Source organism: Marmota flaviventris, chromosome 1 (assembly GCF_047511675.1).
Source record: "Marmota flaviventris isolate mMarFla1 chromosome 1, mMarFla1.hap1, whole genome shotgun sequence".
Classification (NCBI taxonomy): domain Eukaryota; kingdom Metazoa; phylum Chordata; class Mammalia; order Rodentia; family Sciuridae; genus Marmota; species Marmota flaviventris.
The window spans coordinates 7,474,641-7,491,208 of NC_092498.1; the positions used below are offsets into that span (position 1 = coordinate 7,474,641).

General features: G+C 45.4%; 1 protein-coding gene across 3 annotated transcripts in view; it reads left to right on the top strand.

The window, feature by feature from the left end:
• The first annotated feature begins 13,322 nt into the window (after positions 1-13,322).
• Znf777 (zinc finger protein 777) overlaps positions 13,323-16,568 on the top strand; it is a 29,179-nt gene continuing 25,933 nt past the window's right edge. The window contains exon 1 of one of the 3 annotated variants that reach the window (XM_071611147.1): positions 13,323-13,412. Coding sequence is in view for 2 of the 3 variants with exons in the window: in XM_027943404.2 (XP_027799205.2) it covers positions 14,047-14,163 (117 nt within the window). In the remaining variant the exon portion in view is untranslated. Of the gene's footprint in view, positions 13,413-14,037; positions 14,164-16,568 lie in introns of those variants that run through there. The other 2 variants (XM_027943404.2, XM_027943403.2) reach the window with 2 other exon arrangements.

Here is a 16,568-nt window from a genome sequence, read left to right on the forward strand (position 1 = left end):
TTTAATTTGATGTTATACATGCAAATAGGAAGTCTAGGAGGAAAGATGCAGAATATCAAAGAAGTGGATGTTGGCTATTTTGTCCTCATCTTTTCTTGGCTGGGTGGGAGGCAAAGGACAAGTAGTGCCTATGGTATAATCGTAGTCTCAGAATAAAGTCCCTCTAAGTGGCATTTAACTTAGGCTCCTACTGACCAGACTTGTTAACATCTTGTCTCCTGTCTTTGGTCTTTTTCATTTTGGTCATAGTTTTTTGTTTTGTTTGTATAGTGGTAGTCGGACAGCATGCCTTTATTGTTTAGTTTTTATGTGGTGCTAAGGATTGAACCCAGTGTTTCACACATGCCAGGCAAGCTACAGCCTCAGCCCCATAGTTGTGTTGTTTTTTTTTTTTTTTTAAGAAAATGAAATGCAAAATTTTCTTTCATTTTTGTGCAAGAGTCAGATGCAAACATGATGGCCCTTCCAGCCATGGTGGAGTGGGGTTATACCAACCGGACCCCTCTCCTGGCACAACTCCCTTGTTGGACATGCCCTGTGTTTGGGTCGGCTGGGGCTTGCCCTCCAAGTCACCCTTGCTCCTCACACCCTCACCACTCTCCAGGTGCAGGAATCAATGTCATGCCCAGAAGCCCAGGTCTTGTTTCCCAAATGGAATCCTCAGTCTTGGGTTTGGGTTCACCTCACCACGTCAGAACTTCAGACATCCAGGAGGAGGTGGGAGATCAGGCCGTGCCAGGAGGGACTGTACTGCCCCACCACGGGGACCGCCAGCCCAGAGCATAGCCATTCTTCCTGGGTCCATCCGCCCCTGCTGTTAAACTGCCACACTTAGTGGATTAAACTCACCCAAATATGTCTTGTGGTTCCAGAGGTCAGAAGTCCAACTGAGTCTTTTGGAGCTAAAAATAGGTGTCAGTAAAGCTGTATTCCTGCTAGAGTCTCCATGGGAGAATCTGCGCCCTCATGTTTTCCAACTTTTCAAAGCCACCTACATCCCTTAGCTCATGGCCCCTTCCTCCAAAGGGAACCACAACAACTTCTGCTTGCCTTGCCACATCCCCTTTTTCTGACTTTGCCTCCCTCTCATAAAGACCTTTTGATTACATTGATCCTGCCAAAATAATCTCTCCCTCTCAAGATCCTAGTTTTTCTTGGGGGAGAGGGGGATGCTAAGCAAACACTGAGCCACATCCCTGGCCTAACAACCACATCTGCAAACTCCATTCTGCTATGTGAGGTAACACATTCACAGGCTCTGGGGATTCAGTGACATCTGTGGGGACTCCCAGTCATTTCTTGTCTCAGCAACCCTCTGTTACCTATCAAAAGATACTTATCTGCTGCCTGCCTTCTCTTAACATCTATCTCTACCTTCAGTTTTTTACAATTTTGTTCTCTTATTCTTGATGCCTCCAAAGATGGCCCCATCCCTTCCCATTCTTCCCATTGTTAGGTGACAGCACTTCATCATTGTCACATTCACAGATGGATTGGAGACAAGACGGATCAAGCCACACTCCACCCCTTTCAATAGCATCAAGATCTCTAAAGATCGCCCTGGCCACTTTCAGCTATGATTCTTCTCCATCCTCCATTGGACATTCTTCCACATCACTGAAGGTTTGCGGGAGGCTTTGGATCCTCAAGTCTATTGCTCCATCCCCTTGATCCCCCAATTCATTTTTTTCACACTGCCACAGGGTAACCTTTCTAACTTGGAAATCACATCACTATTGCTCTCTGATTTAAAGGCCTCCAAGAAATCTCTGTCACCTGCTGGTTAAGATCCAAACTTCAACACAGCACATCCAACCCCTCATAGGGGCTCCTTCCTGGTTCTTCCTTCCCAGTCTCCATGTGCATCTCACTCTACACAATTGCAACCACCAGCTCTCCCCTGGGCACCATGCTGTTCCCTGCCTTTGCATGTGCTGTTCCCACTGCAGACAATGTCCACCCTACCCTCAACCCTTACCCAACTGGCACAGTCCACTTCCCACAGGTCTTAGTTCAAAGCACCACCCAGCTCCCTTGATCTCTGCACATGAAACTGACACCTCCCCTGCTTTTCCCACTCCCCTGAGTCCTACTCAGACTCCAACTGTTGACTTGCCAGACCCTCCTTTACTTTGCATATGTCTGTAAAAGTAATCTGTTTAAAAATGAGGCACAGGGCTTAAAATTCATAAGGAGACCTTTATTCATTGGCAGATATATGGTAGAGTCCCTGATTTTGTTTTAATTGTCAAGTTTCTTTTAACCCAGAGTATTAAATGGTTTATACCTATTTACCAACATTGAAAGCACATTTTAGACATTAAGTATATACACTTAAATAATTTGTTTCATCATAAAAATTTTAGCCAAAGTCGGGCGCAGTGGTGAACGCCTGTAATCTCAGCAGCTCGAGAGGCTGAGACATAAGGATGGATGGCAAATTCAAAGCCAGCCTCAGCAATTTAGCGAGGCACTAAGCAACTCAGTGAGACCCTGTCTCTAAATAAAATACAAAATAGGGTTGGAGATGTGGCTCAGTGGTTGAGTGCCCCTGAGTTCAATCCCAGTACCCCCCCAACTCAAACACTCAAACACTCCTGATACAAACATCTGTAAATTATGGATAGGATTAACTAAGCAAATTAAATACAAAAGTAAAAAGAAACAAAGGGAAAACCTATGTGCCCAAAATGAAGACAAACTGTAGGCCCACGTTGTAAATATATGTCACTACTGTGCCCAGCTGGGGTGGGGTAAGAAGGGCATACAGGCCATGGGCACTCAGATAAAGCCCTGGAAGTCCTCTTGGTCAGCAAATGCAGGTTCAGAAGCACACATCCCAATGCCAAAAAGAAAATTTGAAGTTGGGTCCTCCGGGAAGCAGATGCTGAGACAGTCTGAAATGCAAATGTGTCGGGAATGATGCTGTGGAAGATAACAAGAGGAGGAAGCAGGATCGCAGGCCAAATCTCCAGCCACAATATCTGTGAATGGAAAGAGGCAAGGAAGCAGCCACCTGGCAAAGCTGCAGCCACCAGACGAAACTCTAGGGCAAATACTGCCCATGGGCGGGGGGTTCCTATGTTGGGCAGCAATGACCAAGCCTCGGGCCTCTAGCCACTCAGTCCTTGGCTGGCGCTGCACAAAAAGAGCATGAAAACTGAAGCATTTCCCAGACTGTGGCCACCTGCACTCTGCAGCCAAATAGCCAATGCCTGGATTAAGATCCAATCGGTGTGACTGCACAGCTGCCACAGATGACAAAAGCCTGCCTGTCTGAGATTGGGCACCAGGCACTGGGCACTGGCCGTGGTGGGGGCCATATCTTCCTTGAGAACTCAAGGCCACAGCTAGTACCTCAGGTTTGGGTTCAAATTTACATTATCCACAGGGCTGATAAATTGGCATAAAAATTATATAAGAAGCCAATAATAGCACTTGAGGTTTCCGGCTGAAGCAAACTCAAAACCAGGAGGAACCATCCCACAATCCAGACCACAAGCCCCGCTCCACACAAACTCACAATCACACACCACACAACCTCAGGAAACAACCCACCATTAATGAAAACAAATGCAGGATTACAAATCCAAGAACTCAAACTCATGTAAAGCTACTCCCAAAGAGAACAGACGGAACATGAATATGTTTATACTGTTAAATCTAACAGGAGGCATGAAGTGGTAGAAGCAACATGGAAAAAGCATAGTTAGTTGAAATGACCAAACCTTAAGAAAAGTCAAGATACTGTGAAAAAGAGAGTGCCATTTGAAAAAGAACCAGTGAAGTTCCCAGAAATAAAAGGAAAGTCTCCAGGTGCAGTGGCACATGCCGATAATCTGAGCAGCTCGGGAGGCTGAGGCAGGAGGATCAAGAATTCAAAACCAGCCTCAGCAACTTAGTGAGACCCTATCTCTAAATAAAATGTTTTTTAAAAGGGCTGGGGATGTGTCTCAGTGGTACAATGCCCCTGGGTTCAATTCCCAGTACCAAAAAAAAAAAAGGGAGTAACATTACAAAAAAAAAAAAAAAAGGTTAAAAAAAAAAAAAAAACTTACTAGCCTGGTTAAACAACATAACCAGATACAGTTGAAAAATAATTATGGCTGTCCATTGGTATCCACTGGGAAGCCCAACGAACCTCCATACCAAACCCTCAGATGATTAAGTGCCTTATATAAAACAGCACAGTATTTACATACAAATTGTGCACATCCTGTGTACTTGAAATCGTCTTGATTGCTTATAATGTATAATACAAAGTAAATACTATACAAATAGTTGTTATGGTATATTTTTAAAGGAACAATGACAAGGAAAACAGTTTGTATATATTCAGTACAGATGCAATTTTCTTCAAATATTTTATATCCAAATCCACAAATACAGAGGTCTGATTGTAATTAAATCAAAGATACATGAAAAAAGTACCCAGAATGAAGTACAGAGAAAGAAAACAATGGGTGGGAACCTGATATGTTATAATCATAGACCAGGAACACTTACCATAAGTCTATCAAATCAGATGTTCTTAACTAGAAAGTGATTAGGAAATTAGGAGAAAAGAAATGTTTTTAAAAGAATGACTAACAAGGGCTGGAGATATGGCTCAAGTGGTAGCTCGCTCACCTGGCATGCGTGAGGCCTGGGTTGGATCCTCAGCACCACATACAAAATAAAGATGTTGTGTCTGCCGAAAACTAAAAAGAATAAATGATAAAATTCTCCCTCTCTCTCTCTCTCTGAAAAAAAAAAAAAAAAAAAAAGAATGACTAACAAGTTTCAAGAATGGATAAAAGATATAAATCCTCAAACTCAAAATGCAAATGTCCTAAATAAGATAAATAAAAGTAAATCTACACATAAAAAATATGTGAAACTATAGTACACCAAAAACAAAGAGGAAATCCTAAAAGCAGCTAGAGAAAACGATAAACAGACATCAGAAGAAAAGTATTAGGTTAACAATAGACTCTGCTGTGATAAAAACAGACATCAGATGACAATGGACAAATGCCTATGAAGGAGTAAGGGAAAATAACTGTCAACCTAGATTTTATACCCTGATCAACTATCATGCAACAACAAAATGAAACTAGGATGTTTTCAGAAAATGAAAACTCAGAATGCACCATTCATAGACACTCACTGGAAAAAAAAAAACTGAGGATTATCCTTTGGGGAAAAGGATAAACCTTAACACGCACTTGATTTATAAAACAATAATAAAGATAAATTTAACGAATAGAAAACACAAAAATAAAATACTAAGCAACCATAATCCACAGGAGGATAGAGTATGATTTCAATAAAAGCATTCTATAGTCCTTGTGATTTCAAAGAGAAGAACAGAGAGGTCAATTTCACTTAGACTTTGCAAGTCAAATATGTATGTTTAAGATGCTCATTAACATCACTAAATAGAAGTAGAATGGCTCCTGGCAGAGATAGAAAAGATGAATAAAGAAAGCTTACAGGCTGGGGTTGTGGCTCAGCAATGGAGTACTTACCTAGCACGGGTGAGGCCCTGGGTATGATCCTCAGATCCCACGTACCACATAAAAATAGATGAATGAAATAAAGGTATTGTGACCAACTACAACTAAAGAAATGTTTAAAAAAAAAAAAAGCCTTAATCTAATGAAAGGGAGCAGAGGAAAGAAGCAAAGAAAGAAAAACAAAATAACATGATATCTATCCAAACATATCTATATTCACTATAAATACAAAGAAATGTGAAGCTTTCTGGTTGAAGAACAAATTGTCAGATTATAAGATGAAACAAAAATTCACCTCTGTGCTTTTGAGTTTTAGGAGGTTTAATTCATTGGTGCATAAACACGAAATCATTTTCCTTTCTTCAGTGACTGTCCTACAATTGTGTTAACCCTTCCTGTCTCACTAGCTATTCAGCACCATAATGACATCCTGTTGAAATTCTAATATATTTCATCAATGTCTACTATCAGAAAAGTCTTACTGCAGTCTCATTGCTAATTATTGCAGTCTCATTGCTAATTACAACAACATTCAGAGCCGCCTGTCCCTGTCTCCAATTCAAGCTGCATCTGTCCAGCTGTGAGCAGCTGGGTGGAGCCAGCAGGAGCCTACTCCTCAAGCCCTACCCTCTTCCCTCACTTCCTTCACTCCAGTCAAGTCCCTTACAGGCTTGCTTCTGGTTTCAGGTTTATAAAGGAGGCAGAGGACACACTCACATCTGTTGATACAGGACCTCCATTCAGCTTGGCTCCACCTGAGATTATGGACACCTGCTAGTACAGTGTATCCAGCTGGAATTGACACAGAGTCAAAATGCAAATGTCCTGAATCCAAGAGAGGTAGCTGGAAATTTCTGCCCCTCACCCTTTCTGGAGAAGGCATCTGTCCTGTGGCCACGTGGGAAGCCTCAGAGCTCTACCTTCCCTCCAACCTCTGCTGCTCTGCAAGAAGGCTAGGTAGTCATTCTGCTGCACCACCGGGAGTTGAGAACTGAAATGGGGTGGGGACAGCCACGACTTCTCCCCACTTGGCGACTTCTCCCTACTTGGCAGGGCTACTCCTCAGAAATCTCTTCCCATCAATTTTCTATGGCCTGAGGGAGACCCACCAAGGGCCCTCTGCTTCTCCCCTGTACTAGAGAGACTATAAAGGACCTCAGGCTGTCTCTTGGGCTCCATAAAATCAGACCAAGTCTTCCCTATACATGTGATGGGACAGGGACAGTAGTTGGCCCTCCTGAGGTGGTGCCTCTTGATGAGTCTGTCCCAACTCCTCCTGGCCACATGAAATTAAAATGTGGGGTGCCTCACCTTTTTTGTCCTCAGTCTTGATTCCCAAATAAGGAGGAAAAATTCTTGTTATCCTGTCATGTGCTGTCATAAGAGATAGAACTAAAAACTAAGGATACAAAATACTTCACAGTAACGGGATGGTGCGGGTGCCGGGTGGAGCAGCAAACCCGCAACACTAGCCAAAAGAAAGGTAGAGCACTAATGACTGGACAAGCAGGCTCTAATGCCAAAACACCACCCAGTTAAAAGGGTCATCTTTTTGAGAAAGAGAAAATATTATAAGTATCTAATAGCACGACCTCGAAAAAAAATAAAACTGGCTGAATTAAGAGGGGGGAAAAATGAAAAGAGGAAGATTTTCACATATCTCTTACTAATTGATCAAACTACCAGAAATTAGTAAGGATATAAAAAAATTTGAAGGAGACACATTTAACTAGTATTATCCAAATCAATTTTATGTTGTTTTCAAGTATTTACAAAAACTGGCTGTGAAGCAAATCAGAACAAATTCCAAATAACCCATTTTATTCAGACTACCTTTTAAAATCACAATGTGATAAAATTAAAACTAAATAATAAAATGACACACGAAATACAAAATGTTTTATTTACTTTTGGTACTAGGGATTGAACTCAGGGGCACTTAATCAATGAACCACATCTTTTTTATTTTTATATTGAGACAGGTCTCGCTATGTTGCTAAGGCTGGCCTCAAACTTGTGATCCTCCCTTCTTAGCCTCCCAAATTGCTGGAATTATAGGTGTATGATACTACACCTGGCTATACAAAATGGTTTTTAAAAGAGAATGATCATTTAATGAAGAAAATATAAACCAACACTGTTTTTTGAGGCAAACCCTACTATGATAAGTTCATAACAAAAAATTCCAGCCAATTACAGAATGTTTATCTAGCATTAATGTGTAAATATGCAGTTGATAATCTTGAGAGGGAAAATACACCAAGAGTATACACAACCATAGAAGTAAATTCATATTAAACATAGCACTCTATGAAATGAAACCCTGAGCAGTAGAGAAAAACCAAGCTGCTAAAAGTCGGGACACATGGCTGAGTCTCAAACACTATGTACAGGCCAGAAGACGTCACCCAGAGGGTGTCTGTGTACATCCATTTACAAGAAGGCAGAAGCAACCTACATGAAGAACACAGATTCACAGATGCACATGGACTCACAGGTGGGGAAGGAACAGGAAGGAACTTTCTTGAGTGATGAAATGTTTTAGGTCTTGGTTGTCCATGCGGATTACAAAACTACATTTGCCAAAGCTAGATGACCTATAAATTTGAGATTGGTGCACTGAACTGCATATAAATAATACTTTGATTAAAATTTTAAAAATTTTGTGCAATACTCAACCAGGCACAGTGGCACACACCTGTAATCCCAGCGGCTTGGAGGATGAGGCAGGAAGATCGCAAGTTCAAAGCCAGCCTCAACAATTTAAAAAATTTGAAGGGCACTTAGCAATGCCCTTGAGTCCCGACTTTCAGCAGCTTGGTTTTCTCTATTGCTCAGGGTTTCATTTAATAGAGTGCTATGTTTAATATGAACTTACTTCTATGGCTGTATATACTCTTGGTAAATTTTCCCTCTCAAATTATCAACTGCATATTTACACATTAATGCTACACAAATATTCTGTAATTGAGTGGAATTTTTTGTTATGAATTTATCATAGTAGGGTTTGCCTCAAAAACAGTGTTGTTTTATATTTTATTCATTAAGTTATCATTCTCTTTCAAAAACATTTTGTATAGTCAGGCGTGGTGGCATACACCTATCATCCCAGCAACTTGGGAGCTTAAGAAGGGAGGATCACAAGTTTGAGGCCAGCCATAGCAACTCAACAACTTAGCAAAAAAGGCAGGACATGTGGCTCATGGCTCAGTGGTTCAGCATCCCTCAGTTCAGTCACCAGTTCCTCACACGTGTGAGACACTGGGTTTGATCCGCAGCACTACATACAAAATACATAAATAGATAAAATAAAGGCATTGTGTCCATCTACAACTAAAAAATGTATATTTTTAAAAAACTGTGCAACAATTACTGTGAAAAATATTAAGACATGAGGGAAACTGGGAAAAGATATTTGTCATGTGTACAACCCACAATGTCTTGTGGAGATTATGACACATTTAGTAGTCCCCCTTTGTCCACAGGGGATGCACTCCAAGGCTCCCAGAGGAAGCCTGAAACCTCAAATAGTACTGAACCACACACAGTTGTGCCTCAGAACTCAAGGGGCTTTGGTTCCAGGACTTTGCTGTGATTCCAAAATCCAGGAATGTTCAAGCCCTTTCTAAGAAATGGAGTAGTGTTTGTGAAGAATCCAGGTACACCCTCCTGTAAACTTTAAATCATCTCTAGATTACTTGTAATACATAATACAATGTAAATACTATATGAACAGTTGTTGTACATTATTGTTTAGGTGATAATGATAAGGAAAAAAAGTCTGTACATGGTAGGTACAGATGCAATTTTTAAAGGACATTTCCTGAGATTAGTTGAATTTGTGGATACAGAACCATGGATACAATTATGTATACCCTATTTTCCTAATCATGCATACACAACTGTGATAAATTTTAATTTATAAATTAGGTATATTAAGATATTAACAACAATAATAAAATAAGCAATGATAACAACATATTTTAATAAAATTGCCAGCATCACTACTCCTGCACTTTGGGGTCATTACTAAATAAAATAAAGATTACCTGAACACTGCAATACCACAGTCGAGCTGATAGAGGGCTACTAAGTGCCTAAAGGGTGAGTAGTGTATACAGTGTGGATACACTGGACAAAGGGATGATTCAGGTCCTGCATGGGATGCATCTCATCACACTACCCAGAATGGTGTGCAATTTAACTTGGCAATTGTTTATTTCTGAAATTTTCCACTTAATATTTTCAGCCACAGTTCACCATAAGTAACTGAAACTACAGATGGTGGCAGGGACTACAGTTGGCCTCTGTATTCAAGGGTCCCCACATCTGTGAATTCAACCACCCTAAGGCAAAATATTTGGGGGAAAACTTATGCTTGCAATGAACTTGTATAGACATTTTTTATTGTCTTATCCCCTAAATAATACTATGTAACTATTTATACGACATTCATATTGTTTTAGGATCATAAGTAATCTAGTATTGATTTAAAATATATAGCAAGATTGTATAGATTATATTCAAATATTATGCTATCTTATATAAGGGATTTAAATATCTGCAGATTTGGGGATCCTCCATGAGTCCTGGAACCAGTCTCCCATAAGATACCAAGGAACAATTGTATAAACCTACAATGTGTGCTAACAATAGCACAAAAGATGGTAAGGATGAACTATTGTGAGGTTATTGTACCAGATGTAAAGTAAGCTGTTAAAAATTAAGGATACATATATTGTAAAACTTAGGGCAGTCATTTAGAGATGTAAGTAATAAGTGAACTGTAACTTTAAAAAGTAGAATATTAACATAAAAATAGACTTACTCAAAAATAGCCTCAAAACTGGCCCCCTCAAAATGGAGAGAAAAGTATTATTAAACACTTGGAACCCACAGAAAATAACTAGCAAGGTGGTAGATTTAAGTGCAATCATATCTGTGGAGGAATAACTTCTAATGTTCTAGAACTGAGTAGGATAACTATGGTAGACAACCACAGTTAATTGAACATTTCAAAATAGCTAGTAGAGAGGAGTTTAAATGTTCCCAACACAAAGAAACAATCAAGATCTGATCAATATGCCAATTACCCTGATCTGATCATTACACATTGTCTACATATATAGAAATGTCACACTATACCCTACAAATATGCACAATTACTATGTGTCAATTAAAAACAAAAGTATATTTTAAAAAATAAATGAAATAATATCAGCAATTATCTCCACCACGCGACCAGCACGCTGGTTTCATTAAAGAGGTTCGTAGCATAGAAGTTAACTAGTGAAGAGCAGATTATGCTAAGTGAAGCTAGCCAATCCCTAAAAAACAAATGCCAAATGTCTTCTTTGATATAAGGAGAGCAACTAAGAACAGAGTAGGGACGAAGAGCATGAGAAGAAGATTAACATTAAACAGAGATGAGAGGTGGGAGGGAAAGGGAGAGAAAAGGGAAATTGCATGGAAATGGAAGGAGACCCTCAGGGTTATACAAAAGAACATACAAGAGGAAATGAGGGGAAAGGGAAAAATAATACAAGGGGGAGAAATGAAGGTCAGTAGAGGGGGTAGAGAGAGAAGAGGGGAGGGGAGGGGAGGGGAGGGGGGATAGTATAGGATAGGAAAGGTAGCAGAACACGACAGTCACTAGTATGGCAATATGTAAATCAATGGATGTGTAATTGATGTGATTCTGCAATCTGTATATGGGCTAAAAATGGGAGTTCATAACCCACTTGAAGCAAAGTGTGAAAGATGATATATCAAGAACTATGTAATGTTTTGAACAACCAACAATAAAAAAAAAAAAAAAAGAAGAAGTTAACTAGTGAGATCGAAATAAACACACAGACTCAATTACCTTTTTCTATGACCAGGTCCCAGAGGGCTCTCCCCTCTGGCTCCTGCCTCAGCCACCTTGTGGAGCAGTGAGGCTTACTCAGGACTAGCAGGAGAGAGAGCGAGCTCGCCAGGGAGTAGCCTTTTATTGGGGAACAAGAAATTCAGGGGAAAATTCCATCCAATGAAGGTCGAGGGGGGCAGTATTCCAAGGTCAGGGTCAGTGATTGGTCTCAGGGTCAATGGTCAGTCACACCCCCACATGGACAGGCTCTTGCACCTGGAGAGGGTAGGGATTAGCTCCGACACAGTTTGGCCAGAACGCCTCACACACAATCAGGGAGGTGCCCAATCATGTGCGAGAATGGCTTCCCACAATTATCTTAAATGTTCAGTGATGGGATTAATATCCAGATTATACTGTTTACAAAACCTCTATAAACCAGTACGACAAAAGCCTTACAACAGAAAAAGGCAAAGGATGTGAAGAACAAATTCACAGAGGAAGAAAACTTAATGTCAGTAGCATAAATATGAAAATGTTCAATTTCTTTGATGGGGAAATACAACTATATATGCAAATTAAAATAATGAGTTATCAGGCTAGGGCTGTGGCTCAGCGGTAGAGCGCTTGTCTAGCACATGCAAAGCCCTGGATTCAATCCTTAGCCATATAAAAATAAATAAAATAAAATGAAGGTATTATGTCCAACTGCAACTAAAAAATAATATTTTAAAAAATAAATAAATAATGAGTTACCGGTTCCTACTCCTTAAATTGGGAAATGATCTAAGTCCCTCATCACTAAGAGTTGGCAAGGACCAGAAAACAGATCATGTATTACTGTGGGAGCTACCTCCGGTGAGCCCTCTGGGAAGACTGGGAAAGCTGAAGGTGCTCCTGTCACCCAGTAATCCATGTCTAGGTCCCTCTCCTGGGGACATTTTCCAACCGGGCGGAGTGAGATGTGTGCAGAAGTTCCTGGCAGCAGGTTTGTGTTCCTTCCCCTCAGGGGAAACAGGAGTTTTAAGTACTCAGTGAAATACTATATAGTGGTTAAAATGAAAGAACCAGATAGACTTGGTTAAACACGACTCTGTCTCAAAAACACAATGATCCACACACACAAAGAGCAAGTTGCAACAAGATATGGACTGAATAATATAATTCACCTAAAATCTTAAAACATCAAAACCAGTAGCATGCAACTGTGGATGCACACGTGACAGGAAATGCATAAAGCCACGGTGTGGTGGGAGCGGGTGGCCTTGCCTTATCAGTATCCATAACTTTCCGTTTTTAGAGACGCTCTGCTCTGAGCGGTGGCCTGGGGCCGTCTGCTCCCATGGCCCTCCAGGCCAGCTCCACGCCTGACCTCCCAGGGGTTCGTGAGGGAGGCACACGCTCTGCCCCTTCTTCCCTTGCGCGTTCCAGTTGGGATTCACCCCTGGGAACCGGGCACCTGCTAATGCCCCCCTCCCTGCCCCATTTCACCCCCAGTCCCTGCCCCACTCGGCTCCCAATAAACGACGCTAAGTGAGCCTGTCCAGCAAGGCCAGGGAAGCTCTGCCACTCCTTTGGGGACCCTCTTGGCTAGAAAGCACTCACTGGAGGGACGGAAACGTCACTTGGGGTCACTCCCTCTCGGCCTCAGTTTCCTCCTGAGTGCCCCGTCTGGCCCCTTGCAGGCCGGCGCCCGAGGACTGGAGGAATTCGCTCCCCTCGTGTGGAAAACAACCCTCGGGCGCTTCACAAAAGCACCCACCCGCTCGCCACCCTGGGAACCGCAGCCCGCTGCCCTGGGACCCGGGCTGCAGCGCGCTGGTCACATGAACTCGGGGCTTTCTCTGGTGTGACGGCTTCCTCAGATCCCTTTGTGCGCGCAGGTTTTGAAAGGGAACGGCCCGGGTCCTGGGTGTGAGGGGAGCAGGAGCCGGCGGGAGGAAGGCTGTCGGAGCCAATCGACCCGCCTCCAGACCCCAGCACGTCGCCGGGGCTGCGCGCTCCGAATTCCGCCCCGCCGCGCGCCGCCCGCCTCGCCCGCGGGTGCCCGGCCGGGAGGACCCCAGGTGAGAGGCCCGGGGTCCCGGGGGGAGGCCCGGCGGCTCGGCCCGGGCTCCACGACGGGCTGGCCCGGCTCAGGGCGTGTCCGTCGCCGCCTGGCTGCTCGCTCGACACTGTTCGCTCCTACCGGCTGTAGATGGAGCTGTCTGGGTTCCGGCAGCCTCCGACGAGCCTCGGAGTGTTTCTCTTTAAACGGCCTGAGAGGGACATGCCTCCCAGGATGCAGTTTGTATCAACATGGCAGCTGCTGTGCAGCTCCCCTGCTGAAGAGGCGCCGGGACGGCAGCGCAGCTCGCAGCCGGGGCCGGGGCCGGAGCCGGGGTCGCAGCGGCGGCCGCAGAGGGGCGGCGCGCGGGCCGGGGGCCGCTGCTGAGGGCCGGGGCCCAGCTCGCGGCCGGGGCGCAGCCGGCCGGGCCGCCCGCACAGCCGCGCGCCCCGCTCCGACGCCGCCGCCCGGGCTCCGCGGCCCCGCGCCCGCGCGCCCCGAGCAGGCCGGGGCCCGACGGCCGCGCGCGAGCCCCGCGGGGAAGGCAGGGCCGCGCGGCGCCGCCCGCGGAGAGGACCGGGCGGCCAGGCCTGCGCGCGGCGGCGGCGGCGGCGGCGGCGGTTCCCGGGGCCCGGGCCGGACAGCGCAGGGCCATGGCCGAGGCGGCCCCGGCGCCGGTGAGGGCGGCCCGCGCGCGCACGGACGCGCGGCCTCGGGGCTCTGGGGACGGCCTGCGTGCCCCGGGCTCGGCGGCCCGGCCTGGGGTCTCGGTAAGGGACGGGAGCGCTGCGACGTTGGCGGGGGAGGGGGCGCCCTGGAGGGCTCGCGCGCCCTGGGGCTGGGGGGGCGCTGCGGGCCGGGGATCGGCCGCCGTCCGTGCGAGGCTGCGCGGCCGCCGGGCCCCGGCACACGCGGCCCCGAGGTGGGGCGCCGGCGGCGCGCTCGCTCGCTGCGGAGCCGGCGCTGCGTCCGTCGGGGTGGCCGCCCGCACGTTTTCCGCAGAGCTCGGCCCTGCCGAGCCTCTCCCGGCCCGGGCGCGGCGCTGACGCGGCTCTCCCATTTCGCAGAGCGGAGACACTGAGGCACAGACACCTGGCGGCGACCTGCCCTGCCTGCCCCAAGGTCACGTAGCGACTCATCCGTGGCACGGTGCCCGCAGCCTCGGAAAGGCCTGCCTGGCGGGCTGCGGGCCTGGACGGGGAGGGGGCGGCCTGGGCGGGCGGGCGGTGGCTGCGGCCCGTCGGGGAGGAGGGGAGGCCGGGCAGCGCCCCTGCGAGTGTCTCCGCGGCGGGGAGCTGGTGACCCTCCGGGCTCTGGCCCTGACCGCTGCCAGCCTCTGCGTCTGGAGGGCCTGGACCGAACTTTGGGTGTCCTGACGGATGGGGCCTGGGGCTGCTGTTCCTCCTCAGTGCACCATTCTTAAAAACCAGCCTTTAAACGCCCTCAGCCCCCAGTGTGCTCACTGAGACGCCCTGGCTGTGCTAGTGGGGTTTACTGCATGAGAATCAGTGCCTTTGAGCCCCACTTTCCTATCGAGTACAGGAAGGGGGGGAGGGCATGCTTGGCTTTCTAAACAACCCCCCAGTTCTTAAAATAATAATAATAATAGAAACTCTTGGGGAATAAAATGAAGATTTTTACCTGCCAGACCTCTGGGTTTAGGTCTTCAGGGCCTTTTAAAGGTATATAATTCTGGGTGAACCATCCTGGGTCATGCAAGAAAATTGCACAGCTTGCATAAGTCAGATAGTTGTTTATGTGTATCTCTACTAATGTGGCATGAATCCCGGAGGCCTCATCGCTTATGCTACACGGGGAAGAGTGGGACTGTTAAATCCTATGAAGTATGGTTCAGAAGAATTCAAACCCTAGCCCCTCCCAGCAGTTTTAAGAATTGGGCTTATTTGTTTTAGATAATTTACTGCCCCTCTGTTTGATCATTTCTTTCTGCTTGGGGTGAGATCAAGCCACAGGTTTACTGGGAGTGATGACATTATAGCAGGCTGCTTTTGTTTGGGGGCTGGGGGAGGGGGCATGCCCCAGTGGCTCTTCATCCCTTTCGAGTTCCCCAAATCCCAAAATGGAGAGAGATGGTCCAATAATAGAAAGCAAAGAAATAGTATTTTCCTTTGAGCTGATTAGACTGGTTGGTAAAGATGTCTTGCTCTGCTGGCTTTATTTTCTACACTGGAGCTTTTTTTTCATTGTTTCACTTAAACCCCTGTATTACTCTGGGAGGCTAACCTGGCCTCCAGGGATTTTTCCCTTCTTCCTACTAGCTATAGGCAAATATCCTAATTCCCCCCCCCCCCAAGACAGGGCCATAATGTGCCTATTGTGTTGCATTATGCTAGCCTTTACCTGTGATTGGGGCCTCTGCCTAAGGGGCCACCCAGACCTGCCTTCACCTGGGAACAGTGCCGGGTTGAGAGTGGGCTTGGTTGATGAGCCTTCGGGTTGAAGGCATCTGTGAACTCAATAAATGTTAGCAGAATTTTGCACATGTGGCTACCTGTATTTTTTGAGAACCCAGAACTTGCATTAGGTTTTCTAAGGGGCCCATGACCCTGCATAAATGGTAATGTCTTTAAGGGCATGGCCTTCCACCCCATCTTGGCCACCCCCAGGAAGCCTCCCACAGGTCTGGATTATCCTCCAGCATCTGATCCGAGCACATACCTACTGGCTGCCTCAGTAGACAGTGAGGCCCAGAGGCAACTGACAGGCTCTGGAGCCAGGCAGCTGTGTGACTTGGGCCAAGTTACTTAGCCTCTCCTATCCGTAGTACCTTCGTGTGCTAGGTGTGGATAGTGATTCTGATAGTCCCTATTTCATAGGGTTTTGTGAGAACTAAATGAGGTAATCCTTTAAAATGCTTATCACAGTTCATGATACAATAAACTTTGAATGATTATAGCTATTTCTGACTAATTAGCTCTCACATCAAAGGACAAATGCATGGTACTTTCTCAAAGACCTTTTGCTGAAGGGTTCTTGAATCTTCAATTCTTAGCTTAAAAGTGTGATGTCATTTCAGCCAAGCTGCTTATACATGAATAAATGAACACATAAAAGAAAGAAAACTGTAGAGGTCTAAAGAAGTTTTGGATGTGTCTGATAGGTGACTGAAGGAACTTCATTATTTATTCCCATAATTTTGTTGTGACTCAGCAAC